General features: G+C 48.1%; 2 protein-coding genes across 7 annotated transcripts in view; both read right to left on the bottom strand.

The window, feature by feature from the left end:
* Positions 1-584: 584 nt before the first annotated feature.
* Positions 585-24,825, bottom strand: LOC128344280 (zinc finger and SCAN domain-containing protein 21-like). 6 transcript variants are annotated; one of them, XM_053294111.1, is made up of 9 exons: positions 23,408-24,825; positions 22,820-22,960; positions 19,463-19,640; positions 14,856-15,312; positions 12,721-12,847; positions 11,532-11,611; positions 10,895-11,021; positions 7,652-7,753; positions 585-4,418 (listed from the first exon to the last, which is right to left on the bottom strand). In XM_053294111.1, the coding sequence occupies exons 4-9, from the start codon at positions 15,255-15,257 to the stop codon at positions 3,685-3,687; spliced, it is 1,572 nt and encodes a 523-aa protein (XP_053150086.1). In that variant the 5' UTR covers positions 15,258-15,312; positions 19,463-19,640; positions 22,820-22,960; positions 23,408-24,825; the 3' UTR covers positions 585-3,684. The 6 variants fall into 6 exon arrangements, with proteins under 6 accessions (XP_053150086.1, XP_053150091.1, XP_053150089.1 ...); XM_053294116.1 differs by having other exon boundaries at positions 7,652-7,750; XM_053294114.1 differs by having other exon boundaries at positions 23,286-23,417.
* A 544-nt stretch (positions 24,826-25,369) lies between these two features.
* LOC128343836 (major histocompatibility complex class I-related gene protein-like) overlaps positions 25,370-27,185 on the bottom strand; it is a 32,953-nt gene continuing 31,137 nt past the window's right edge. Inside the window, exon 6 of the mRNA XM_053293272.1 lies at positions 25,370-25,376. Coding sequence (XP_053149247.1) covers positions 25,370-25,376 — 7 coding nt within the window. The remainder of the gene's footprint in view (positions 25,377-27,185) is intronic.

Genomic DNA, 27,185 nt, shown 5'->3' with positions numbered 1-27,185 from the left:
CATGTGCATAGGCGAGACTGCCGGCCAAGAACAGGGGAAGGGGCAGCAGGGAGATATGCTGCCGCCCCATGGATTTCACTAAAAACAGAGCACCGGCAGGAGGGGTAAGTGCACCCCCCCGGCATCAAACCTTCGAGCCGGCACCGCCTTCAAACCAGTTTGGAGGCCTTTAGAATGGCCTCTGGACCAGTTCATGCACATCCCTATTGAGAAACTAACTTGACACTTGGCATACATGCTCTACTAGGAGGGCCTTCAAATGTGTCTCATTTCAAAGTAATCTGATAAAAATGGCCACAAGTACAGCAAGTTAAGATGGCAGAAAATGGCACATAGACCCTTTTCTTCTTCATTTTTTAGATACCCATATCATGTATTTCTTTCACATTGTGCTGAAAATGACTGGTGTTTTCTTTTCAGCCATTTTTAGTAAGTCAATAGTTTTTTGATTTGGTGATATTTCGAGCAGCAGTTCAAAAGTTACGAAGGTGTTCTGGACCTCCATTAAAACCCATTGCTAGCTGGTGCTGTCAAAGTTATACAAAGCATGGTCTACTTGAGAATGAAGCAAGAATTTTGACACATTTGTTTGTTTGTTACAGGTTTATCCTGCCCCATCCAAAGGCTTGCCGTTATCCTGACACTGGCAGATTCTATTGGAAGTGCAAAGCTTATTTATTTAGTTCTGAAACGTGAGCTCCTAGGGAAGAGAGAACAGGTCAGGGAAGCCAGATATGTACGTAGTTCGAGCACTACGTGGGAGCAGCAGGTTTAGGGGTGTATGGAGTGATTTTGAAAACCTGCCCAAAGACAAATGTAAACACCAAATGCTGGTTTGTCCAAACATTAAATCATGGTACATAAGAACAGCCCTGCTGGATCAGGCCCAAGGCCCATCTAGTCCAGCATCCTGTTTCACACAGTGGCCCACCAGATGCCGCTGGAAGCCACAGGCAGGAGTTGAGGGCATGCCCTCTCCCCTGCTGTTACTCTACTGCAACTGGTACTCAGAGGCATCCTGCCTTTGAGGCTGGAGGTGGCCCTGGTGGGCAACTGTGTGAAACAGGATGCTGGACAAGATGGGCCTTGGGCCTTATCCAATAGGACTGTTCTTATGTTAGTAGCCGTTGAGAGACCTCTCCTCCATGAAGTTATCCAAGCCCCTCTTAAAGCCATCCAGGTTGTTGGCTGTCACCACATCTTGTGGCAGAGAATTCCACAAGTTGATTATGTGTGGCAATCAATTTCATGGGATGACCCCTGGTTCTAGTATTATGTGAGAGGGAGAAGAATTTCTCTCTAGCCACTTTCTCCACTCCATGCATGATTTTATAGACTTTCTCCACTCCATGCATGATTTATAGATTTTATATCATGTCTCCCCGCAGTCATCTTTTTTCTAAACTAAAAAGCCCCAAGTGTTGTAGCCTTGCCTCATAAGAGAGGTGCTCTAGGCCCCTGATCATCTTGGTTGCCCTCTTCTGCACCTTTTCCAGTTCTACAGTGTCCTTTTTTAGATGTGGTGACCAGAATTGTATGCAGTACTCCAGGCGTGGCCACACCATAATTTTGTATAAGGACATTATAATAGTAGCAGTTTTATTTTCAGTCCCTTCCTAATGTTCCCTAGCATGGAACTGGCCTTTTTCACAGTTGCCGCACATTGAGTCGACATTTTCAACAAGCTGTCCACCACGACCCCAAGATCTCTCTCCTGGTCAGTCACCATGACAGCTCAGTCACAGCTATGTTGTCTTGTTTTGCATTATTGTGAGAGTGAGAACCCACACGAATCCTAAGGTTGCTCAAAGCTGGGTAACCCATCCTGCAGGTAACCTTGCTCTTAACATGAGGTAGGGGGAAAAAATTGCTTTTTCTGATCATGTGGCTCCACTTACCTCTTCTACCCAGCAGGACTGGAAACAATAGAGTGCTGTGGCTACAGGGGCTGCCATACATGGATGGTGCCACTCTACAAAGCACACTTTATGATCCTGGAGCTGGAGGTACTTCAGCAAAGCTGGAGCCGCTGGAGCCTCTTCAGCAAGGCTGGATCCGCCTCCTGCCCCTTCGTAGCCAATCAGAGGACAACTCCTGTTGAAATTAGGCTTTCCAGACTACGGGCAAAGCAAAGCATGCTGGGAAGGTATGGAGGCCTTGGAGAACTATCAGCTTCTGATTTCAACATTGGATGATGGGCCTGGAGCAGGGTCGTTGTTAAAGCTGCAACAGGCCGGATGTAAATAATCCCCAAGAAGCTAGCCACGATGAAGAACCTAGCAGCAGATGACAACTGCAGGGGGCAGCCGGCTTCTCTTCTTGGAGTAGCAGATTGAGGAGTGCTCCCTGGCTAACATCTCTCCTCTGCAGCAGCTCCAAGCAACAGCAAGGGCTGGGGGCAAGGAAATGGCTGAAATTTGGTCACAGAGTAAAATCTGATTCACTACAGCAGAGGTTCTCAAACTTGGGCCTCTGGATGGTGTTGGATTACAACTCCCATAATCCACAGCTGCAATGGATGATGGGAGTTGTAGTCCAGCACCATCTGGGGACTCCTGCAGTGCACTACAGTTTTGTTCCCACAATTGCTCATTCTCTGATTTGTAGAACAATCAGCATCCCAGCAGAAAGTTCTGCATATTTCTACACATCCCATCCCATAACCCTCAGTCAAAATCATGGTGTACGGTACCTGATTTGAGAAGTGTGTGTGTGTGTGTGTGTGTGGCGGGGGGGGGGAATAAAACCTGTGTTCACTGTTCTGCAACCCCATGTCCCAGGTCAGGATCCACCTTAATGAGGTTAAGTGCCCTGTGGCATTTCAGCCCCTCACCCCCCCCCCCGCCCTGTAATGTTGTGTAAAAGTGCAGTTTTTGCATTGCTTGTTAAGAACGAACGATGTACTTACTATGCTAGGGATCAATGAGACCCCACAAAATCCCATCATAATACTGTAGTCACTCTTAATGTCTATAGATACCAGAACCCTGATTCTAACAGGGTTTAAGGAGGTGTAAATATATATTAAAAAATAGATAAATAAAAGATTTTGAGCATTTGTTTCTCTTGTGGGCTTCAGGAACATAGGAAGTTGCTTTATACCAAGTCAGAGCAGTGGGGCAGCTAGCTCAGTACCGTCTACACCAGGGGTTCCCAGCCTGTGGTATGCTAGCTGTTGCTGAACTACAACTCCCATCATCCCCAGCCACAACAAACTGTGCCTGGGGATGATGGGAGTTGTAGTTCAGCAACAGCCGGTGTACCACCGGTTGGGAGTCCCTGGTCTACACTAACTGGAAGCAGATCTCCAGGCAGAAGTCTTCCCCAACCCTACCTGAAGATGCTAAGGATCACAGAACATAGGCAGCTGCCATACACTGAGTCAGCATTGGTCTATTTAGCTCAGTATTGTCTACACACAGACTGGCAGTGGCTTCTCCCAGGCTGTAGGCAGGAATCTCTCTCAGCCCTATCTTGGAGAAGCCAGGGAGGGAACTTGGAACCTTCTGCTCTTCCCAGAGCGGCTCCATCTCCTGAGGGGAATATCCTACAGTGCTCACATGTGGTCTCCCATTCAAATGCAACCGGGGCAGAACCTGCTCAGCTAGTGTGGCAAGTCATGCTTACTACCACCAGATCAGATCTCCTCTCCTGGAGAGGTCAGAAAAGCTCCATTCTGATTATTTATACAGTTTCTCCTGGGTATAAGATCATTGTCACGAAAGTCTGTGCTTCACCTGAAGTCGTTTCTGCGCTCCAGGCAACTGTGGGGTTCACTGGATTTTCCCCTGTGCAAGTTCTCGGGTGTTCATTTGGGTTTTTGCTACAAACTGTGCAATCTCCACCCTCCTGGCACTGAGATGGTTTCTTCCGTGAATGGATCTGGTGATGTGCAAGGAGGTTCCTTCTCTGACTGAAGCTCTTCCCACATTCCCAGCACTGATAGGGTTTCTCCCCTGTGTGGATTCGGTGATGTCTTGTAAGGTTCGCACTCCGGCTGAAGCTCCTTCCGCATACAGAGCACTGATAGGGTTTCTCCCCTGTGTGGACTCTTTGATGGTACGTCAGGCTTGAGCTCTGGCTGAAGCTCTTCCCACAGTCGGAGCATTTAAATGGTTTCTCCCCTGTGTGGACTCTTTGGTGTCTAGTAAGGTTTGTCTTTTGACTGTAGCTCTTGCCACATTCTGTGCACTGATATGACTGTTCTCCTCTGTCAGTTCTAAGGTTTGATGTGCTGGTTAAAATGCTCGCATAGGGAGGGAAGGTGCTCCTTACATATCCTTTGCGATTTTCTTCTTGGATTGGAGTTTCATGGAATGTCACAGCTTCAGAAGCAAGGGCTTTCTCTCTCCACTTCTGTTTTGCTTCAGTTTTCCACTGATGCAATTCACTGTCTTTCTCACTCTTCCTCTTATCGCCTGCAAGAACAAAGAGAAAGGTGAAGAACTGTGCTTCTTCTCCAAACTGGGGGAGAAACACCAATTAACCCCTGCTAACTTGGCAAAGAGGTACATTTTAACGTGGTGATTCTCTTTATTTAGCAGGGGGAGAGTAACTGGCCCTATCCACCCCCAGCACACTACCTCCAGTGACTGTTGCTGGTGTCTGTCTTGTGTTTCATTTTAGACTGTGAGCCCTTTGGGAACAGAGATCCATCTTATTTATTTACTCTTTCTCTGCGTAAACCACCCTGAGCCATTTTTGGAAGGGTGGTATAGAAATCGAATAAATAATTAATAATAATAATTACTGTATTTACCCAAAAGAAAGAGGACCCTGAATTTAAGGTGCCCACCCTCCCCAATATTTAACAGGGAAGAACTGGATTTGGGTAAATATGGTAACTTCTGTGTAAACAACAGAATGACTCTTCCAGACGGTGCTAAGCAGTGCTAGCACAGCACTTTCCCAAGTGTGGTTTTACTCCATTTCCACACACCACAGCAGGCTTGTGTTCTGTCTTCTAACATGAATTCATGCTCTTGTATTCTACCCAAGACAACCCTAGGGCTCTGTGGTTGCCAGGAGTCAACACTGACTTGACAGAACACTTCACCTTTTCACGTTCACAGCAGCGCCACCTGCCGGCCAGCACTTGTTTTCTGTAACGAAGCCTTCCCTAGATCCCTCAGCGATGGATGGTTATAGGCCAATCTCCAATCTCCCCTGGTTGGGCAGAGTAATCGAGAGGGTGGTGGCCAACCAGCTCCAGGCAGTTTTGGAGGAAACTGATTATCTAGACCCATTTCAAACAGGCTTTCGGGTGGGCTGTGGGGTGGAGACTGCCTTGGTTGGCCTGATGGATGACCTTTACCTGGGAATCGACAGAGGGAGTGTGACTCTGTTGGTCCTCTTGGAGGCGTTCGATACCATCGACCATGGTATCCTTCTGGGTCTCCTGGGGGAGTTGGGAATAGGGGGCAGTGCTTTGCAGTGGTTCCATTCCTATATCTTGGGTAGATTCCAGATGGTGGAGCTTGGTGACAGTCGCTCCTCAAAGCAGGAGCTGTTATATGGAGTCCCACAGGGCTCCATTCTGTCACCAATGCTTTTCAATATCTACATGAAACCGCTGGGTGAGGTCATCAGGAGATTTGGTACTGGTTGTTATCAGTATTCTGATGACACCCAAATCTACTTCTCCCTTTCTTCTTCAGGAAATGGCACTCATTCTCTAAATGCCTGCCTACAGGCAGTAATGGGCTGGATGAGGGAGAACAAATTGAAGCTGAATCAAAGCAAGACGGAGCTCATTGTGGGGGCTCAGAATCTGAGGGGTGAGTTAGATCTTCCTGTGCTGGATGGGATTACACTCCTCCAGAAGGAGTAGGTGCGCAGCTTGAGAGTACTCCTGGACCCAGGCCTCACCCTGGTTTCTCGGGTGGAGGCTATGGCCAAGAATGCTTTTTACCAGCTTTGGCTGATTCGACAGCTGTGCCCATTCCTTGGAGGATGACCTCAAAACAGTGGTGCACCAGCTGGTAACCTCCCGGCTTGACTATTGAAATGCGCTCTACGTGGGGCTGCCTTTGTACGTAGTTCGGAAACTTCAGTTAGTTCAGAATGCGGCAGCCAGATTGGTCTCTGGGGTAACCCGGAGAGACCACATTACGCCTATTTTGAAACAATTGCACTGGCTGCTGATATGTTTCTGGGCAAAATACAAAGTGCTGGTGATTACCTTTAAAGCCCTGAACGGCTTAGGCCCGAGTTACCTCAGAGAGCGCCTTCTTCTGCGCGATCCCCACTGCACATTATGGTCATCTGAGGAGGTCCGTCTCCAGTTACCACCAGCTCATCTGGTAGCGACTCAGAGGCAGGCCTTCTCTATAGCTGCTCCGGGGCTGTGGAATGCGCTCCCTGCGAAGATCTATAATCTGAATTCTCTATTAGCCTCCAGGAGAGCCCTTAAAATGTACTTGTTTGGTCTGGCTTTCCAGGTTTTTAAAATTGGTTTTAATATTTTAACCTGGTTTCAGGGTTTTTAATTATTGCAATTGTTTAATTGTTGTTTTAAAATGTGTTTAAATTGTTAATTGTTGTTATATTGTATTGTTTTTAATTTTTGTTTTAGCTCCTTACTGTTTTAATGGTTCGTTTTAATTGTGAACCGCCCTGGGCCATTTTGGAAGGGCGGTGAATGAATGAATGAATAAATAAATAGCAGAAGGTTGCCGGTTCGAATCCCCACTGGTACTAAATCGAGCAGCAGCGATATAGGAAGATGCTGAAAGGCTTCATCTCATATGGCACGGGAGGAGGCAATGGTAACTCCCTCCTGTATTCTACCAAAGAAAACCACAGGGCTCTGTGGGTGCCAGGAGTTGAAATCAACTTGACGGCACACTTTATCTTTAACCTATTGAATTGTGGATGCTCTGATTGTGTGAAGTCACAGGTTCATCCTTGACATTTACAGCTGCAGTAGGGTTGGAAAAGACCTTGGTGGGCCACCAGATAGAAGTGGGCCATACCCAGCAGTGGTGCAGGGGGAGTCCCTCACTAAAGGCAGGTGAGGCCTCGCCCTCCTAGCATCCCATAAGTGTCCTCCACTTTCTCCCATCCCTTACCCTTGCTTTGCTGCAATGGTGGACACTTCCAATGCTCTCTGTCAATCTATAGGAGGTTGCTTTCTCTTGCTTCCTTCCCGCGCCCCCTGCAATGTTAAGTTACCTCAGGCAGGGAGTTTTTCTGCCACGCTCCATTCTTTCTCAAAGGCTCACTCTCTAATTGGCTAGCTATGTGCTCAGAAGGAGAACTCACAGCCTCTTATGCCTGACCAAGAGATCCGTCACCGACAAAGCGCTTAGTTGGACTTTGGACTGGACTTTGGAATGTGCTCCCTGTTGAAATAAGAGCCTCCCTATCTCTGGCAACTTTTAAAAAGGTGCTGAAGACACATTTATTCACCCAGGATTTTAGTTAGATTCATGGTTTAAATTTATAATGCTGGTTTTAAATGATTTTAATGTTAATGTTTTTAATGTTTAAATGATTTTAATTGTTTACATTGTTTAAAAAATAATTATTATTGATTTAGTTTTGATTTTAACTGTTAATTGATTTTAATTGTTTTTATTTGTTTGTTAACCACCCTGAGCCGTTTTTGGAGGGGTGGTATATCAATCAATCAATCAAAAAAAGACGGTACCTGCTGAGCTCTCTCCTTCCTCGGAGTCCTCCACTTGGATGAGTGGATCTTCCCCCGCTTCCAGACAGGATGGGAATTCAGCTCTGGGAACTAGAAGTCCTTCTTTAGAAGGAAGGAAGGAAGGAGTTACTGATGGCACTTGCAACTAAAACAGATATTCAGGGAGCCCAAACCAGCTTGTCTGAACTAACCCAACATCCACAGAGACCACTTCTTAAGAAGCCTTCCCTAGATCCCTCAGTGATGGATAGTTATAGGCTGGTCTTCAATCTCCCATGGTTGGGCAAGGTGATTGAGAGAGTGGTGGCTAACCAGTTCCAGGCAGTTTGGGAGGAAACCGATTATCTAGACCCATTTCAAACTGGCTTTAGAGCGGGCTATGGGGTTGAGTCTGCCTTGGTCGGCCTGATGGATGACCTTTACCGGGGAATCAACAGAGGGAGTGTAACTCTGTTCGTTCTTTTGGATCTTAGTGGCATTCGATACCATTGACCATGGTATCCTTCTGGATTGCCTGGGGGAATTGGGGATAGAAGGCACTGCTTTGCAGTGGTTCTGCTCCTATCTCTCAGGTAGATTCCAGATGGTGGAGCTGGGTGACAGTTGCTCCTCAAAACAGGAGCTGCTATAGGGAGTCCTTCAGGGCTCCATTCTGTCACCAATGCTTTTTAATATTTACATGAAACCGCTGGGTGAGGTCATCAGGAGATTTGGTACAGGGTGTTATCAGTATGCTGATAACACCCAAATCTATTTCTCCTTATCATCATCATCATCATTATCATCATCATCATCAGGAAATGGCATTCACTCCCTAAATGCTTGCCTACAGGCAGTAATGGGCTGGATGAGGGATAACAAATTGAAGCTGAATCCAAGCAAGATGGAGGTGCTCATTGTGGGGCATCGGAATTTAGGCTCCCCCGGAGCCCATAAATGAAAATAAATACATAAATACATAAATAAATAAAGCAAGCAAACACAGAACAGTCCTATCTCTTCACTCCGTCGTGTACATATGATGCAGAAATGTGTGTGAAGGATTCCTGCTTGGAATCTGAAGCGTGGATTTCTTGCTTGTATTAAGCTGCCACTTGATGCTTGATCTCAAGGGCTTTTTGGTTTTGTGTTTTGCTGCAGCTGCTTCCTGTACCGAGTAGGGGGTAGGAGCAGAAGACCCCCAAGGTCCCTTTCTACACAATTCCTAAACTCTCTTCCCACACTGCTCTGTCTATTCCAAGGGACAAAAAGATCGGTTTTGGGGTCCTGGAGACGGTGAAACTCCTGGAGTGAGTGGAAAGTATGACTCTCTATCCCAGGGCTTCTCAATTTGGGCCCTCCTACAGCGGCTGGCCTGCAACTCCCGTAATCCCCAACTATTGGCCACTGTGGTTGGGGATTATGAGAGTAGTAGTCCAAAAACAATGGGAGGGCTAAAGCTGAGCAGGTCTGCTTTATCCAGTGCTGACCAGTGTTCCCTACAATGGATTATGGGAGTTGTAGTCAACAACACCTGGAAATCCCTGTCAGAGGGAACACTGGGGGTGACCCTGGATCATGAGGCAAAGTGAGGCAGCAGTCTTCACATTGCTTAGTTCCTAGAGTTCTTTAGACTAGAAGATAATACCAGCCACAACCAAAGGCCTTTCATAAGTGAAACAATAAAGCAATGAACTGAGAATTATGCTCAGAAGCGAAGTGGTCTAGAACAGGGATTCTCAACGTTGGGCCCCCAGATGTTATTGGACTTCAGCTCCCATAATCCCCAGGCCCAGTGGCCTTTGGCTGGGGATTATGGGAGTTGAAGTCCAATAACATCTGGGGACCCAACTTTGAGAATCTCTGGTCTAGAACATCTATCTCTACTCTCTCTCTCTCTCTCTCTCTCTCTCACTCACTCACTCACACACACACACACACACACACACACACACACACACACACACGGCGGGGGGGGGGATGACACCCTGCCACTGCAGCTCCTTGGGACCGATCTGACCCCTGCAAGCTATGCAAGGAACACCTTTCCTCATACTCCCTGCAAAGCTGCATGAAGAGAGAAGAGGCAAACTGGCAAACTTCCCCCTCCCTGCCCACCTGTGTCCTTTTCAAAGCATGCAAGGGTTGGTTATGAATGGGGGCTGCCCCCATCAGGGGCTCGGGGCAAGGCAACCTGGGGCACCTTGCCTCAAGCATATCTTGGGCTGTCCCTGCCTCCATCAGTGTGGAGCAGGACCGCTCAACTTTGGCCCGCCCCCGCAACTGTTTCTGGACTACAACTCCCATAACCCCCGCCACAGTGGCCAATAGCCAGGGATTATTTATTTATTACATTTATAAACCGCCCCATCCAAAGGCTCTGGGCAGTGTACAACAACTAAAAAAAAAAGACATAAAAACACACAGTTCAAAACAGTGCTAAAAACAATATTAAAACCAATTCAAATACTTTTAAAAACACTTTACAAACCTTGGACGGCCAGACCAAACAAGTAAGTTTTGGGGCTCTCTCAAAGGCCGACAGCGAGCCTAAACTGTGGATCTCTGCCGGGAGTGCATCCCGTAGGCCAGCAGCAGCTACAGAGAAGGCCCGGTTCCAAATCGCCACCAGATGTACCAGTGGTAACTGGAGACAGACCTCTTCAGATTGATGGATATCATGCCGAAGAAGGCGCTCTCTAAGGTAGCCTGGAACCAAGCCGTTCAGAGCTTTAAAGGGAATAACCAGCACTTTGTATTTTGCCTGGAAACATATTGGCAGCCAGTTCAGCTGTTTTGAGACAGGCATAATATGGTCTCTCCGGGTTACCCCAGAGACCAGTCTGGCTGCCGCATTTTGAACTAACTGCAGTTTCTGAACTACATACAAAGGCAGCCCCACGTAGAGTGCATTGCAGTAGTTGAGCCTGGAGGTTAAGAGCTGATGCACCACTGTTTTGAGACCGTTCTCTTCAAGGAATGGACGCAGCTGTCAAATCAGCCAAAGCTGATAGAAAGCGTTCCTGGCCATAGCCTCCATCTGAGATACCAGGGTGAGGCCTGGATCCAAGAGCACTCCCAAGCTGCACACCTGTTCCTTCTGGGGGAGTGTAACCCCACCCAGCACAGGAAGATCTAACTCAGCCCTCAGATTCCAATCCCCCACAATGAGCACTTCCATCTTGCTTATGGGAGTTGTAGGCCAACTTCTGCAGGGGGGCTGAAGTTGAACAGGCCTGCTGTGGAGGAAAAAGGGACCCTTACCTAGTGAGGCTAGGTGCCCAGAATTCTCCTCCATGACTTCCCTGTGCAGAGCCCTTTGGCCTGCATCCAGCAGAGCCCACTCCTCCTCGGAGAAACACACAGCCACCTCCTCCAAGGTCATTGGGCCCTGAAAGAGGAAGAAAAGGGTGAGGTGGTTCAGTTTCCCTCTGCAGGACCCGATGTTTCATGAGGCGCATCCAAAGTCTTCCTAGTGGGCAGCCTTGACAGATGTAAAGGAGAGCCGGGTTGTTTCAGATCCAAGGAGACATCTGGGAAATGGAAACACCTCCGCTGTACCCTACCCACAGAAACATAGGAACCTGCTACGGAGTGAGACCATTGGTCTATCTAGCTCAGTATTGTCTTCACAGACTGGCAGCTGCTTCTCCAAGGTTGCAGGCAGGAATCTCTCTCAGTCCTATCTTGGAGATGCGTCCAGGGAGGGAATGTGGAACCTAGATGCTCTTCCCAGTGCGGCTCCATCCCCTGCGGGGAATATCTTGCAGTGCTCACACTTCTAGTCTCCCATTCAAATGCAACCAGGGTGGACCCTGCCTAGCTAAAGGGGAGAAGTCATGCTTGCTACCACAAGACCAGCTCTCCTCTCCTCCCCATCTCTCCATGTTTCTTCCCTTACCTGATCTGATTGCACATCAACCATTTCCACTCCACCACCAAGAGAAGTCCAAGAAACAAGCTTCAGGGCCTTTTCGCTGCCTGTGAGAGGAAGAAAGGAAGTGAGCTTCCCCTGCTTCTTTATAAGCTTTTTATAGTGTAGTTCCTTGAGTGAAAAACCAATCGGTCCCCATTTTGCTTGAGGACACAATTCAAAGCGCTGGTTTGGATTTGTAAAAGCATCTTCTACACACAGGCTCCAGGGGATTGTAAAAGCAGCCCATGGATTTTGGGCACGGTTGAGAGAGGGAGGCTAAGTTAACCCCTGCTAACATAGCAAAGATGCATCTTTTTAACTGGTGACTCTCATAATTATCAGGCATGACATTTGGCGGGGGTGGGGGCAGGGAACTCTGCCTTGTAGACATCCAGCTGGCAGACATTCTTCAGGGGCATCTCTAGGAAGTGAGTGGGGTAGCTGTACCTGTTGAATTTTTTCCTGGCTGTATCCCTCCCCAGCTTAATGTCCAGCTGGAAGACCAAGGCAAAGTGTGGCCTCATTTCTAAAGCCAGCATCATAGAAATTATTATTATTACATTTTATATCCTGCTCTTCTTCCAAGGAGCCCAGAGCAGTGCACTACATACTTAAGTTTCTCCTCACAACAACCCTGTGAAGTAGGTTAGGCTGAGAAAGAAGTGACTGGCCCAGAGTCACCCAGCTAGTTTCATGGCTGAATGGGGATTTGAACTCGGGTCTCCCCGGTCCTAGTCCAGCGCTCTAACCACTACACCACGCTGGCTGTAGTGACTGTAATGAATGACTGTACAAAGTCTTTACAGCTTATATGGCACGGAGGTTAAGCTTATATGGCACAGAGGACATCTTAACTTGCAATTTCTACACTTTTTTAGAGTGTGGGTGAGAACTGTAAGCATCTTAATTCTCATCCTAAATCAAAGGTTTTGGGTTTACTGAAAATATTTAGCAGGGGGGAGTAACTGTTCCTTTCCATTGGTTGTTGCTGGTGCCTGCCTTGTGTTTTCCTTTTAGATTGTGAGCCCTTTGGGGAAAGGGAACCATCTAATTCTTTTTTTCTATGTAAACCACTTTGAGATGCCTGCCCCCCGCCACATGTCAAAAAGCAGTATATACATATTCTTAATACAATTACTATTATTAAGCTGAAACACGCCATGCTAATCCTTACCTAGAGGAGTGGCCCCTGCATCACCCTCCTGCAAGATCCACCTGAAGAGTGGCTTCTCTCTGGTGTCCAATGGAACCGCCTCTGTCTCCAGGAAATCAGTGGTCACTTCTGCTGATGGCCCCTGCACCTGAAACAGGAGTGAAGATCCCAGGCAGAGAAGGGTGGGGAGGAAGGAACCACAGCTCAGTAGAAGGACTGTAGCTCATTATCTGCAACGATCGACACAGAGCTTAAACTCCTTACTTTTGAAGCTAACTTGGCCCATAAGGCACGAGGAAGATGTATCCTTCCCGGTGCCTAAGAGAGCAAGTTTCAGTTCCCTACTTTTAGAGCTGGCTCACTCCCTTATGCACGGGGAGTGGTGCTTCCTTCCTGGGGCATAAAAGAGCCCCTGGTGGCGCAGTGGTAAAACTGCCGCCCTGTAACCAGAAGGTTGCAAGTTCAATCCTGACCAGGGGCTCAAGGTTGACTCAGCCTTCCATCCTTCCGAGGTCGGTAAAATGAGTACCCAGAATGTTGGGGGGCAATATGCTAAATCATTGTAAACCGCTTAGAGAGCTTCCAGCTATAGAGCGGTATATAAATGTAAGTGCTAAGTGCTAAGTGCTATTATGGGTTGAATCAGCCCCAAGATGGACATGAGGGACTGCTATCAATAAGAATAAATTGCATAAAATGATCAAGCAAAGGAAGCAGAAAATAAATAAATATTAACCATGCAGTACCTTTGCTAGCACCAGAAAGGTGGTGGTGGGGCGGGGGGGACGGCAGCATGCTTCCGTCTATATATTTATTTCTCCTAGGCATACCCGTCACTAATCCCATGCGTGGCAGCTCTTGTGAGAGTTCACGAGCGGCTGCTGGACTGGCGACGGGGATGGGAAGAAAATGGCCACCAGAATGAGGAGACGGTGGCGGGCCAGCCCGGCTGCTGGGCTGAGGCGGCGCCGGCCCGGCCACCAGGAGCAGGTAACGGGCAGGAGGAAGGCCTGAAAGCCGGCCAGCTTGAAAGCCAGCCAGAAACCGCAACCAGGCGGGGGGTGGGGAGAAGCGGGCCGGGCTGGCCAGCAGAGGCGCAGATGCTCTGAGCCCGGCCCAGCTAGTTATATAGATTTCCCATCACACACACACGCATGTGTTTATGTACACACTTCAGGAAACACTAGTGATCACAATACTGAGCTGAATGGACCAATAGTCTGACTTGGTATAAAGCAGCTTTCTATGTAAGGATTACGAAGGAAGGGGAAGAGGAAAAGGCCCAGAGGGACAGCATTCCCCACTCTCTTAGAACTCAGGTCTCCTCCTAAACATATTCTGTCTTCCCAGCCCCAAATCCCACCATCAACCCTGTTTTTCACAGGTGAGCACATAGGGATCCGTGCATTTGGAATATCGGTCCAATCCTGGCTTGAGAAGTGGGCTGAAGGAGAGGAGAGTTGGTCTGGTGGTAGCAAGCATGACTTGTCCCCTTAGCTAAGCAGGGTCCACCCTGGTCACATAGGAATGGGACTTGATGTGTGAGCACTGAGAGATATTCCCCATAGGGGATGGGGCCGCTCCGGAAAGAGCATCCAAGATAAGGCTGGGAGAGATTCCTGCCTGCAGTCGGAGGAGCTGCTGCCGGTCTGAGTAGACAATACTGAGCTCAATGGACCAATGGTCTGATTCAGTATATGGCAGCTTCCTAAGTTCCTATGATATAGGGCCTCAGAGACTCCCTGCCCTGACAGGGAAAGAGTTGTGGAGGGGTGAAGCTGCTGTCACCGATATCTCCCACAGTTGTTCCCTGTCTCTCTGCAGCTTCGATTATTACTGTATAAGTTTTGGTGACCACAAGAGCTAAACCTTCACCGCTGGGAGAAAACAGCTTCTGACAGAATCCGGTTCCTGAATTCTGACATCACTCAGGATTCGCCCTTCCTGGAGTTTCCCAGTCCCTCCCAAGTGACTCATGCTCTCCTAAAGAAGGTCAGCTCCACAAATGAAAGCCACTGGCCTACAAGGATTTCATGTCTCTTCTTTGCATGATTTCCAGAACGTACAGAACAAGTTGGACAACTAGGGGGCATTTTTGAAGATACTGTCCCATACATTCTATGCCCCACAGATCTATCTGGATTAAACATTCTCACCTGCTGCTCTTCTTGCTTCTCCTCCTCTGCCTGGCTCAGGAGGAAACCTTCTGCCAGGGCCACCGCCTGGGAACTGGTCTCTGCTCCGCATTCTCTGACCCAGTTCTCCATCTCTGGGGGCAGGACGGTCAGGAACTGCTCCAGGATGACCAGGTCCAGGATCTGCATCTTGGTGTGCTTTTCTGGCATCAGCCACTGACGGCAAAGATCATGGAGTTGGCTGCAAACCTCTCGAGGCCCCTCAGCCTCCTGGTAGCAGAACTGCCTGAATCTCCGGCACTGGGCATCTGAGCTGGTGCGGTCTCCTCTCAGGATCTTCTGGGTCCTTTCCCAGAATTCCCCAGTGCTTCCAAACTCAGGGTCTCGAACTACTGCAGGACCACCCAGGTTTTGCTCTTCCATCTCCTGCCTATGCTCCAGAGCTGCCTCCAGCTGGCAGAAAGATTTTCTTGCTCTGCTGCAAGTGTCAAGACAAGAAATGCTGCAGTTAGGGGGATGGGTGAGGATTAAGTCCTGCACAAGGTAGCAAGTCCCCCCACCTACCCCCATGCAGCTATTACAGTTGCCAAGGAGTGACTGTAATAAAAAAGGTTCCTTCTGGCTTGTTTTCCTCCCTGTAAGAAAGACAGATGAACATCAATGGGGGAGGAGGTGACTAGGGAGTGGGAGGGAGGGCAGGGGGGTACCTCCTCCATGGACCTCTGTACTGCATCCAAAATGATAAAGAAGAATCTCTAGCATTTTCCCACAACCCTCACCCCCTTCCTCCCCACAATAACTGGGCTGTTTCACCCACTTTCTTCTCAAATCTCTCATATAGAGTCATAGAATGGTAGGCTTGGAAGGGACTTTGGAGGGCTTCTAGTTCAACCCCATCTCCAGTGCAGGAAACTGCTGCAGCATCCCTGATACCTGTCCTGCCTCTGTTCAAAAACCTCCAGGGGGACAGTGTTCCCTCTCACAGGGATTCTCAGATGTTGTTGACTACTACTCCTATCATCCCCAGCTGCAATGGCCTTTGCTTGGGGATTCTGGGAGTTGTAGTCAACAACATCTGGGAATCCCTGTTAGAGGGAACATTGGAGGAGAAGAGTCCACCACCATGGCATGAGGCAGCAGTGTTTCCTCTAACAGGGATTCCCAGATGTTGTTGACTACAACTCCCAGAATCGCCAAAGAAAAAGCCATTGCAGCTGGGGATTCTGGGAGTTGTAGTCAACAACATCTGGGGATCCCTGTTAGAGGGAACACTGTGAGGCAGGCACGGTCTCATTGTCAGCCAGTCCTCACAATTACAAAACGCTTCCTAATGTCTAGCCTGAATCTGCCTCCTCCTTGTCATTTCCACCCAGGAGCAACAGAGAGCAAGTCCACTCCCTTTTCTATGTGTCAGCCATTCAGAGATTTAAAGACCAGGCTGGCTCACCCTGCCTGCCTGCAACCGCCTGTGGAGGAAGGTGCTGTTGGCCAGGGATTCTCAGCGTTGGGTCCCCACTTGTTATTGGACTTCAACTCCCATAATCCCCAGCCCCAATGGCCTTTGGTTGGGGATTATGGGAATTGAAGTCCAATAAGATCTTGGGAACCCCACATTGAGAATCCCCTGCTCTTGGTGACACCCTGGCTTGACAGCTCTCTAACTGGCGGGGGTGGGGCTGTGAGGAGTGGAAGACACAATCCACCTCTCTTTAGGGCGAATCCACAATCACACACATCCCGATATGGAGTGAGCGAGCCAGCGAGCTCTCTGCCTCTTTCCTCTCTGCTGCGGCTGGGCATCTCTCCCCACATTCGGCCTTTCAACCTTCCCCCCTTCTTCCCACCCCTGCACCTCAAATGCACTTACTAGACCCCTCGGAGGGCGACAGCTGCGTGGGAGAATCCACAGCTCCTTTCCAGGGGTGGTGGGGAGGACCGAGAAGGGGGAATACCAGGAAGTGATGCTCCAGCGCATCCCCGCCCCCTCCTTCGGCGGCTCTCTAGGAATCAGGGCTCGTTTTCTTTAACCCCTTCGAGCAGAGGACAGGTAGCCAAGCGGTAGCTCAGAGCTACTACGGTAGCTCTCTAACTGCGGATGATGGGCGCGGTAGTCCCACACTACCCCACCCCCCAAGCTAATTTAGGGCCCGACAGCAAAGCCTTGTTCTATTTATTTATTTATTTTACATCTATATCCCACTCTTCCTCCAAGGAGCCCAGAGTGGTGTACTACATACTTAAATTTCTCCTCGCAACAACCCTTTGAAGTAGGTTAGTCTGAGAGAGAAGTGACTGGCCCAGTGTTACCCAGCAGTTATCATGGCTGAATGGGGATTTGAACTCAGGTCTCCCGGGTCTTAGTCCAGCACTCTAACCACTACACCACATTGGCTCTCTCTAAAGTTCTAAGCAGGCATCACTCATTTATTTTCCTATGAGACAGAGCACCAATTTGAGAACTCTCTTGTAGTCTGGGGCCTCCACAGCTTCTGGGGACCCCCACATTCTCTTTAGTCTGCCCCGGGTGGTGTGGTCATCTGGCTGAGCATGATGATGCTTAATTTGCAGGGGAGGGGGGCCCTCCAAAGGCCATTATTTCCAGACACCAAAATTACCTACATGCACCTCTGGTTGTGGTGGTGGTTGGAAAATGGTATATGAATGTTCAAAGAATGTTCAAAGGACAACAGTCTTGCCCAGTCATTGGTCCCCAGAAACTGGTATTCAAAGAGAGGAAGTGTGTGTGTTTCTCTTCTTCTTCTATCCTTGTGGGAGAACTTGTGGTCATCTAGTGAAACAGATTGGCAGGAGAATCAGGAGAGCCATCCTCTATAATGGCTGTGTGTGCCCGTGTCCCTGCCCGTGTCTTTCTTGGCCGTTCTGGGCATGCGCAGAGCGCATGCCCAGAACGTCCGAGAAAGATACGGCCGCAGGGACACGGCGGCCATATTGGCTCCCGGAGGGAGCAGGGAAAAGGGAGAAGGGAAAGACAGGACAGCGAAAGGAGGCGGCGGCAGGACAGGCCTGACCGCGGGGGGGGGGGGGGTACGGCGGAAAAAGGCGGCGGCAGCGGGACTGGCCCGACCAGAGAGCAGCGGCTATGTTGGCTCCCGGACCGGGAGAAGGGAGCAGGGAAAGATGGGGCAGGGAAAGACGCAAGGCAGGGAAAGACGGCGGCGGCGGCGGCAGGACCGGCCTGACGGGGGGGGGGGGACGGCAGACTGGCCTGACTGCGGGGGGGGGGGGACGGCGGCAGGACCGGCCCTGCCGCAGAAACAGCCGCGGGGAGAGGAGAGGCGGCAGCGGGTCTTGCCCGGCCGCCGGGAAAAAAAGGGAGAGGAAGAAGCTGGTCGAGGTGGTGGCAGTGCCGCTGTGGCCGGACATGGTGAGGAGGCGGCGGCGGGGGAAGCAGAAAAGGGGAGGCCGGAGGTGGCGGGGGGCCCTTGCCCAGCCGGGGAGACCGACCGCGGCATGGAGGCTGACGGTGGCGGGAGGGGGAATGGCGGCGCGGGGCCCAGAGCGCACAACTCCCCTAGTGCCCGTTATCTTAACGGGCATGAAAAAACTAGTAAGGAAATACTTCCCACAATGCATTATTAGTTCATGGAACTCACTGCCACATGATATGCTGATGGCGACTTGGCAAGATGGCTTCAAAAGGGGATAAGATGTATTTATGGAAAATAGTAGATTTACAAGTCATGATGCCTACATAAAGCCGCCAAGGGCAGCTCAACAAGGAGCTGTGAGAAGAGACTGTGAATGCCAGAATCCTTCTGGGGATGGAGCCTGAATAGGCAGCATTGTATCAGATGTTTTATGTCCAGGCCTCAGCATTGTCTGGTGTCAGAGCTGGCAGAGACTGTGGATTCCTAGAATTCCAAGCAACTGAGGCATCCATGGTTGGTCCTGAGCCCCAAAGAGCTACAATAGAGGATGCCACAGTCTTGAATAGCAGCCAGGTAGATGCACTTGCAGGCAGATGTAGGGAGAGGAGAGCTGATCTTGTAGCAGCAAGCATGACTTGTCCCCTTAGCTAAGCAGCGTCTGCCCTGGTTGCATGTGAAAGGGAGACTAGAAGTGTGAGCACTGTAAGATATTCCCCTCATGGGATGGAGCCGCTTTGGGAAGAGCAGAAGGTTCCAAGTTCCCTCCCTGGCTTCTCCAAGATAGGGCTGAGAGAGATTCCTGCCTGCAACCTTGGAGAAGCTATTGTCAGTCTGTGTAGACAATACTGAGATTGATGGACTGATGGCCCGACTCAGTATATGGCAGCTTCCTAAGTTCTATGTCCCACTTGGATTCTTGACCATATAGGCCAAGCAGCACTCTTCATAGAGGCCTGCAACACTCTCTTTCAGAACCACATAGCTTTGAACACTGTTGTTAAAAGTAGTTCTAATAATTAAATTTCTAATTATCGTATGTGTGTGTTTGTGTGTGTGTGTGTGTTAAGAGAGAGAAAATGAAGTACCGATTTAAAGTGAATACAAACTACTTGCTTCTTGTTGTGTGTCCTTATTCACTGCTGAATAATCATGAGGTGGGATCTCACACTGTCACCATTATTGAATCCAGTAATTTCATTTAATTGTGTGTTTTCAGGCGAGGGGTATGTGTGACTTTACCTTAGTTGAAGGTTTTACAAAGTTTTTGGTGTCCAACATCAGGAAGTTCTACTTTGTGGTTTGAGTAAGCTCTTCCCCATTGTGTCTAATTGGATTTCCCTTTTTAAAACACCTGGAAATTCCATAATCCAAAAGCTTCAGTTTAAGATGAGAGTTGTTTGACATTTTCAGTCGTGCCCTAAAAAGAATGAAAATTGCAAATTAAGGTGCTCACCTTAACTTCTGCGCCACACAAGCTGGAAATACTTTGTATAGTCTGGTATATCATGATAGCTTTAGAAATAAGGCTCCATCCACCCACACATTGTCTTGGTCTTTCAATTGGACATTGGGCTGGGGAGGGATGCATCCAGGTAGACATTTAACAGGTTAAGTTCCCCTGATCACTTCCTAGAGATGCCCATGATGAATTTCTGCCTGATGCATCTCTGATCAAGGCAAAGTTTGAGTGCCTGGAGCCTCATTTCTAAAGTCTTCATCATATAGTAGACTGTACAACATCTTTACAGCGTATATGGAGCAGAATCTAAGATGGGCACCTTAACTTGCAATTTCCATTCTTTTCAGAGCACGAGTGAAAATGTAAAGCAGCTTCTCTCATATTAAACCAAAGGTTTTTGGAGGACTGAATATATAATGCAGCTGTAACAATTCAAAGTTGTAGTAGTAGTTCTTTTATTGCAGCCATAGGCCAAACAGAAACAGAAGTGACAATAACACAGCCATTCAAAATTACAATAAATAGAGTAAATATAGCAATACATATACAAATGAAATTAAAACTACCATAAAATCAAACCTATAAAAGACCGTGGCGGGATGTTTATCTCATTGCCCCATAAAAAAATTTGGTTACCACTTTGGTGACTTCATCGTTAATTCCAAGTTGTATATTTGCTTTGAATTCAGGTTAGATGGCAAGAGAGTAACATAATTTGGAGAATTTGGGGGATGGTGGAAGAAAACCACACAAAACCAGAAGGATATATTTGTCTCAAATATTGCTTGTTAATTTATAATTTATGATAATAGAAGAATAAAAATTAAAATTTATTAAGTCTTTCTTAGAATGTAAGTATGCAAATTTCAGTGCCCGAGTCCCAAACATCATACTAATCAAAAAAGTATCTTCCCCCTTACATACCTTCCCCCAACATAGAGGCCGACATAATGAGGAAAATTACTCAAAATAGTCTCATCTATTCTTATATATAAACATTTGCGCATTTGTTTGTGCAAAATAAAGTCATACTTCCAGATTACATGCAGATACCAAATTTTACATACACAATCCTGCCACTTAAATTAGCTGAATGTACTACTTTTTACACCAGAACATGGTGTCTGAAAGGTTTGATTTTTTTTGGTATGTTTTAGAATAAATTCTGAATATAATCTTTCACCGCCTAGAGTCTCTGGAGGAGGTGAAAGGAGGTATAAGACATTTTAAAATCAATAATAAATAAATAATCCTCATACTTTAACTGTTGTTCTAAACAGAGTTCCAACTCTCAATAATCAGATCAATAATTCAAAAACGACAGCATGCCCAAGAGAAGCAGAAAATCTCAGATTCAAAGTTACCATGTATGGCAATTAGTCAACAAAATGAATAATGTTTGAATTTGAAATGCTACGTGTTCAAAACTGTTCTGTTACTTCTCTTTTGCAAGCACATTCATAAAAAATTCTATTACATATATTTAATTTCTTGAGCTTTGCCTGGCCAACGACGGGCCCCGCCTACTAGGCTAACATCATGTCAGCCGGGCACTCTAACAAGAAACTTGATACTTTACACTTGATACATACATTAGAGTTCTTCATCGCAAGGCCTGGGAGCTTAGGGGTGCAAAGCCCCCTGCTATGCATTTGAGGAGTTCCCTTCCTCGTTTTAATGAACTCCCCCACTGCCCAACCGAATCATCCATATCTCCCCACCATAAGTCTCTTCACACTCCTGCTCAAAATTAAGGAATTACTCCCCAAGCTTAAGCCCATCAACCCTAAGTGTAGCTCCCTAACCTTGCAAAGCTTCGGCTGAGGCGGGATAATTCACATAGCTCTCTTGGAAGCTTTTCACATGGGGCTTTTGAAGCCCTTTAACTGGAATGGAGGGGGTGCATTCACATACCGGTATCTGCTAAATTTACCCTGAAGTCTCCACAGGTTATCAGGGAGCACTCCACACACAATTCGGGGTTTTCACTGTGCATTAGAGTAACCCGATGTATATCCGGGGTAAAAAAAATATGCACAATTTGTGTCGGATTTTTCGGACAACTTCAAGTTCATAGTAAGGCCTCCCTGTAAACCCGCGGTAAAACCTGCTGTGCGTAAAATTCACCTCATGGAGGTGAATGCAGCACTGCATCATAGGGAAGCATTGCCCAGAGACAGTGGGGCTCCTTTAAGGGGAACTAGGAGGCGTGCATAGCGCCAGGAAATGTAGACCTTCAGAGTGCTTTCCCCATGGAACTCTAGGAGGAAAATGCTAGGAAGGATTTCCCTTCCCAGCACTCCATGTATGCCTTCCAAGATGGTGCTGTGACTCTACTGGATTCCACTTCTCTTAAAGTCCAAGCCCCCACCCCCAAGCGCTGGGGAAAGCAAGGTGCTGTGGGGAGGCCAGTGTGGCAGGAAATGCCTCTCACACACTGCAGGCTTTTCGCCAAAGTGGCCCACACTTGAAAAATAGTGAAGATCACTGCAGTAGTATGTGATCAGTCTTTTCTAGCCCACTCGGCAACACCGATATGCCTAGTAGAGGCTTACTACCCTCATAAAACACTTGGAATGTCAAAATATATTCTGATTGCAAACAATGAGTCTTGGCTATATCATCTATCTCCCCCCACCCCACAATCTTCATCATGGGTCAGCCGCATTTCGACACCAGCTCTCCTGCAGTAGCATTTTCCAGTTGAGTTTCACTCCCACAGAGATCAATAATACTGTTCCAGTTTCCCTCTTGGGCAAAAGAGGTGTAAAACACTCTGTAGGAAACTAATACGAAGCCCACTGCTAATTTGTTCTTTTCATTTAAAAGCTAATTGAGCATCAGGATGATTTACAATCGGGTGCGGACAGGAGCTCTTAGCAGGTGCTATTCACAGGAAACCTTCAGCGCATTATCTCTGCTCTCTTCTCACCCATCAACAAGAGATCATGCTGCAGAAACCCCCAAACAGAAGTGTGGGAGGTTAAAAGCCAACATCATGGACCTGTCAGTGTGGGGGCATTAGAGCCCCAGGGCTCATCTAGTCCAAGCTTCCCCACAAGTGGAGGCTACCATCCTCCGACATATCAGGCCACACACCAGATGTGCTAAAAGGCAGAGCTCAGGCAGGTGCCCACCTGGAAATGCCTCCAGCTGATGGCTCCAGCAAGCGAGTCAAGTTGTGTGCTTGAGAAAAAAGGTAGGAAAACCACACAGGTTTCCTGGTACTCCATCTCAGCTTCTTTTCAAACCCTCAGAGACACAGATCTGTCAAATGGCTGGCGAGAAAACAAAAGAGGTTTACACACTTGCCCCCCTCAGAAGCTGAAGAAGTTGTGACTATCTTGAGGGAGTATTCTCCAAGCTAAGAAAATCCCCCCTCTTTTTATTTAAGCCCTCCTTCCTATCTTCACCACAGTTTCATTAGCTCGGGCCACCGTTTTGTTTGTTAACAGCACTCTGAGCCCACAAACATTCTGTCCCATGGACTAATATGGGAGCAGTTTTGCGGGTTCTTGGCCCCCTAGGGTTTTCTCCCTTCAAATGTTTTGTACACCAACATATCAGCAGGTCACTCCAAGTCTACTGGTATCTCCCACTCACCCACAGAAGTTCCTTAGAAGTTATCCACCTCTAAAGTCCATAAGGTTCCCAGCTCCTTCAGAAATAGATATAAGACATGGAAGTATATAAATCAAAATTTTGAAGAGGAAGGAGTTACTCACGTAATGCTGCTTCGTAGGCAACTCGTTTTTTCCATTTCTCTGCAAATACAGAATCCAAAAGTGAGAGCTGGGAGTGATAACTTAGATCAGCACCAGAAGAGGTGGGTTGCGTGGGCAGAGGTCACTCCTGGGAGCGCAGAACTGAAGTGCCCCTTGCCCACCCATGGGAGGGAGAGGAGAATATCGCAGCTCAATGCAAGCTGCAGCTTGAGGTGCAACAAGAGGCCTGGTGTATTTGGGTTTTGGAGGCTCATGATGAGAACTTCCAAGATGAAAGGGAGGGAGGAGAAAACTCAGCCCACTATCAAAATCAGTCTCTCTTCTGAACACCCTCCTGCCAAAGGGAGAAGGTTCATGGGGAAGCAGAGCCTCTTAAATGCACGGATGGTATTTGTGCAAGATGGAATTCCACAGAAGACATTGGGACTGAATTCAAACTAAGTATGTTTAGGATCCAGATGAAAAATTTAGCCAAAGGGCAAGTTGTTGCGAGTTCACCAGATTATGAGATTTAGATACTTGCTCCGTAAAATATTATTTAGCTACCAAATGTAAAGAACCTTGCTTCCAAAGCATCTGAGTGGACCAGATGGCTTCAGGTACTTTCTGATTGATTGATTGATTGATTGATTGATTGATTAAGTGCCGTCAAGCCAGTGTCGACTCTTAGCAACCACACAGATAGATTCTCTCCAGGATGATCTGTCTTCCACTTGGCCTTTAAGGTCTCTCAGTGGTGCATTCATTGCTGTTGTAATCTACAGGTAGTCCATCCATCTTGCTGGTCATCCTCTTCTTCTCTTTCCTTCAACTTTCCCCAGCATTATGGTCTTATCAAGGGAGCTGGGTCTTCGCATAATGTGTCCAAAATATGATATGACAGGTATTTTCTAGTGCATGTCCAGATATCACTTCAGGTGGGGAGGGATTGGGTACCATCCTGCCAGGCAGAGGTGACCGGTGAGGGCAGTGCTGGGGCAGCGAGAGGCATACTGGTGGCACTGGAAAGCCACTGGGAGCATCGGCGCCCCACTCGGCGGCTGCCCCACCTACCGTACTCATCTGGCCTCTGCACAGAGACTAGATAAAAGCACTATATGAATATATGCTGAATATTCATATACTGCTTTTCAACAAAAGTTTCCAAAACGGTTACACATCAATAAATTACATCAATAAATACATAAAATAGGTCACTGTTCCCAAAGGGCTCATAATTACGGTAGGTGGGGAAATTGCCACCCGGGATGGTGACAGTAGGCAGGGGGCTGCCGGTAATTGTCTGTTATGTCACCCTACCCGCTCCAGCACTGCCCTAACCGGCTGCCTCTGCTTTGCACTAAATGAAAAGCGGTTCCATGGCCCAAGGGGATCACAATCCAAAATCTATTGTGCTCACACCTGACCCAGCAAATGCATTCAGAGTTTACTTAACTGATGCAGAAGACTATCCCAGCCACCAGCAGAGCAGCTGCAATCCCCAAGAGGGTTCCCACAACGATCTCCACAGTCCCAGAGGCTGAAATGGGAGAAATATATTTTTACTATGGATTCTGGGAGTTGTAGTCGACAACTAGAGAGAGCTGGTCTAGTGAACAGAGCTGGTCTTGTGGTAGCAAGCATGACTTGTCCCCTTAAGCTAAGCAGGATCCACCCTGGTTGCATATGAAAGGGAGACTAGAAGTGTGAGCGCTGTAAGATATTTCCCCTTAGGGGATGGAGCCGCTCTGGGAAGAGCATCTAGTCTCCAAGTTCCTTTCCTGGCATCTCCAAGATAGGGCTGAGAGAGATTCCTGCCTGCAACCTTGGAGAAGCCGCTGCCAGTCTGTGTAGACAATACTGAGCGAGATGGACCTATGTTCTGACTCAGTATATGGCAGCTTCCTATGTTCCTATGTCCCTAGCATCTGGGAATCCCTGTTAGAGGGAACACTGGTCTCTGGTAAAATAAGCATTTCTGCATTAGGCCCTGCAGAGCCACATACAGAAATGCTTATTGTTATTTCACCAGAGACCAGTGTTCCCTCTAACAGGGATTCCCAGATGTTGTTGACTACAACTCCCAGAATCCCCAAGCAAAAGCCATTGCAGCTGGGGATTCTGGGAGTTGTAGTCAACAACATCTGGGAATCCCTGTTAGAAGGATCACTGCCGGAGACACTGGGGGCTGGAATCCAGTGGCTGGAATCCACTGTGGAATCTCACACCTGCAAAACACTGAGCTCCAGGCCCCTCTTCAATGGCCCCGAGAGAGCAACATTCCCTCCTTGGGAGTCCCACCCAGAGGCCAGCACGACAGGCCTCTGGGGAAGCTTGCAAAACGTCTTCCTTCCAAAAGGTCTTGACTGACTTTAGAGGACAGTTTCCTTGTAGTGCATTCTCATGTCGCCCCCACATAGAAATAACATCCTCACGTCTCTGGCTTCAGCAGGGTTACTCTGCCCACCTGTATCCTCCTTCTAGCCTTCAGCACAGAAATACATCAGCGACATTTCAGCCCCAAATACAGGGAACTACCAGGAGTGGCTGATGTCACCCAGAATGTAACTTCTGAGAGGTTTGTCCTTTGAGCCCCCAACCTCTTCCCTGGATGAAAAAGCTACCTCCAGGAAGCCCACCTCCCTACCTGCAAAGGAACCAGACCTCCTTCCCCTGCAGCCTCTCACCAGACTCTTCCCAGGGCAAGTCCAGAGGCCTTCAAGCAGACCATCCTGTTCCACATGCCCTACTATCTTGTGCTAGACCAGGGATTCCCAACCTGTGGTCCGCCAGATATTGCTGAACTGCAACTGAGAGGAGAGCTGGTCTTGTGGTAGCAAGCATGACTTGTCCCCTTAGCTAAGCAGGGTCCACCCTGGTTGCATTTGAATGGGAGACTTGATGTGTGAGCACTGCAAGATATTCCAGCATGGTGTAGTGGTTAGAGTGCTGGACTAGGACCAGGGAGACCTGAGTTCGAATCCCCATTCAGCCATGAGACTTGCTGGGTGACTCTGGGCCAGTCTCTTCTCTCTTAGCCGAATCTACTTCACAGGGCTGTTGTGGTGAGAAACTTAAGTATGTAGTACACTGCTTTGAGCTCCTTGGAGGAAGAGTGGGCTATAAAATGTAAAAATAATACATACATACATACCCTCAAGGGATGGAGCCGCTCTGGGAAGAGCATCTAGGTTCCATGTTCCCTCCCTGGCTTCTCCAAGATAGGGCTGAGAGAGATTCCTGCCTGCAACCTTGGAGAAGCTGCTGCCAGTCTATGAAGACAATACTGAGCTAGATGGACCTATGGTCTGACTCAGTATATGGCAGCTTCCTCTGTTCCTAACTCCTATCATCCCCAGCTTCCATTTACTGTAGCTGGTGATGGTAGGAGTTGTAGTTCAACAACATCTGGAGTGCCACTGGTTGGGAAACCCTCTAATAGACGATCAGGAGTTGCCAGATAGGCCACTACCAGCTCCCTTCAGCTGTGGGGAGCCTACTTTCCAACTGCCTCTCCCTATATGGACAGATTACTACCACCCATCCTGCATTGCTCTGGCGTGAGCTTAGCTCTTAGATCTCAGTCTAAATCAGGGTGGATTTGAGAACGGGGAGGCGGGGATTGTGTTCAGTCTTCTGCAACTGCATGTTCTAGGTCAGGAGTAACCTTAATGAGGTGAAGTGCCCTGAGGTAGTTCATCCACCACTTTCTTGTAATATTGTCTAAAACAGCTATTGATATTGGGGTATGGAAACCCTTATTGCACTGCAAGGGGAAATGATAGTACTGTGTAATTAT

The sequence above is a fragment of the Hemicordylus capensis genome, chromosome 2 (genome assembly GCF_027244095.1).
Source record: "Hemicordylus capensis ecotype Gifberg chromosome 2, rHemCap1.1.pri, whole genome shotgun sequence".
In the NCBI taxonomy this organism is placed as follows: Eukaryota; Metazoa; Chordata; class Lepidosauria; order Squamata; family Cordylidae; genus Hemicordylus; species Hemicordylus capensis.
Note: the sequence above shows the minus strand (reverse complement) of the source record. Positions and strands in the feature narration are given on the sequence as shown.

Excerpts from the sequence above, each read along its gene's own strand:
- LOC128344280 (XM_053294111.1), bottom strand. The coding sequence starts at position 15,257 with ATGGAAGAGCAAAACCTGGGTGGTCCTGCAGTAGTTCGAGACCCTGAG. Across the intron at positions 11,022-11,531 it reads TTGATGTGCAATCAGATCAG|GGCCCAATGACCTTGGAGGA; the intron begins GTAAGGGAAGAA and ends TTCCTCTTTCAG. Across the intron at positions 4,419-7,651 it reads GGAAGGAGAGAGCTCAGCAG|GCGATAAGAGGAAGAGTGAG; the intron begins GTACCGTCTTTT and ends TTGTTCTTGCAG.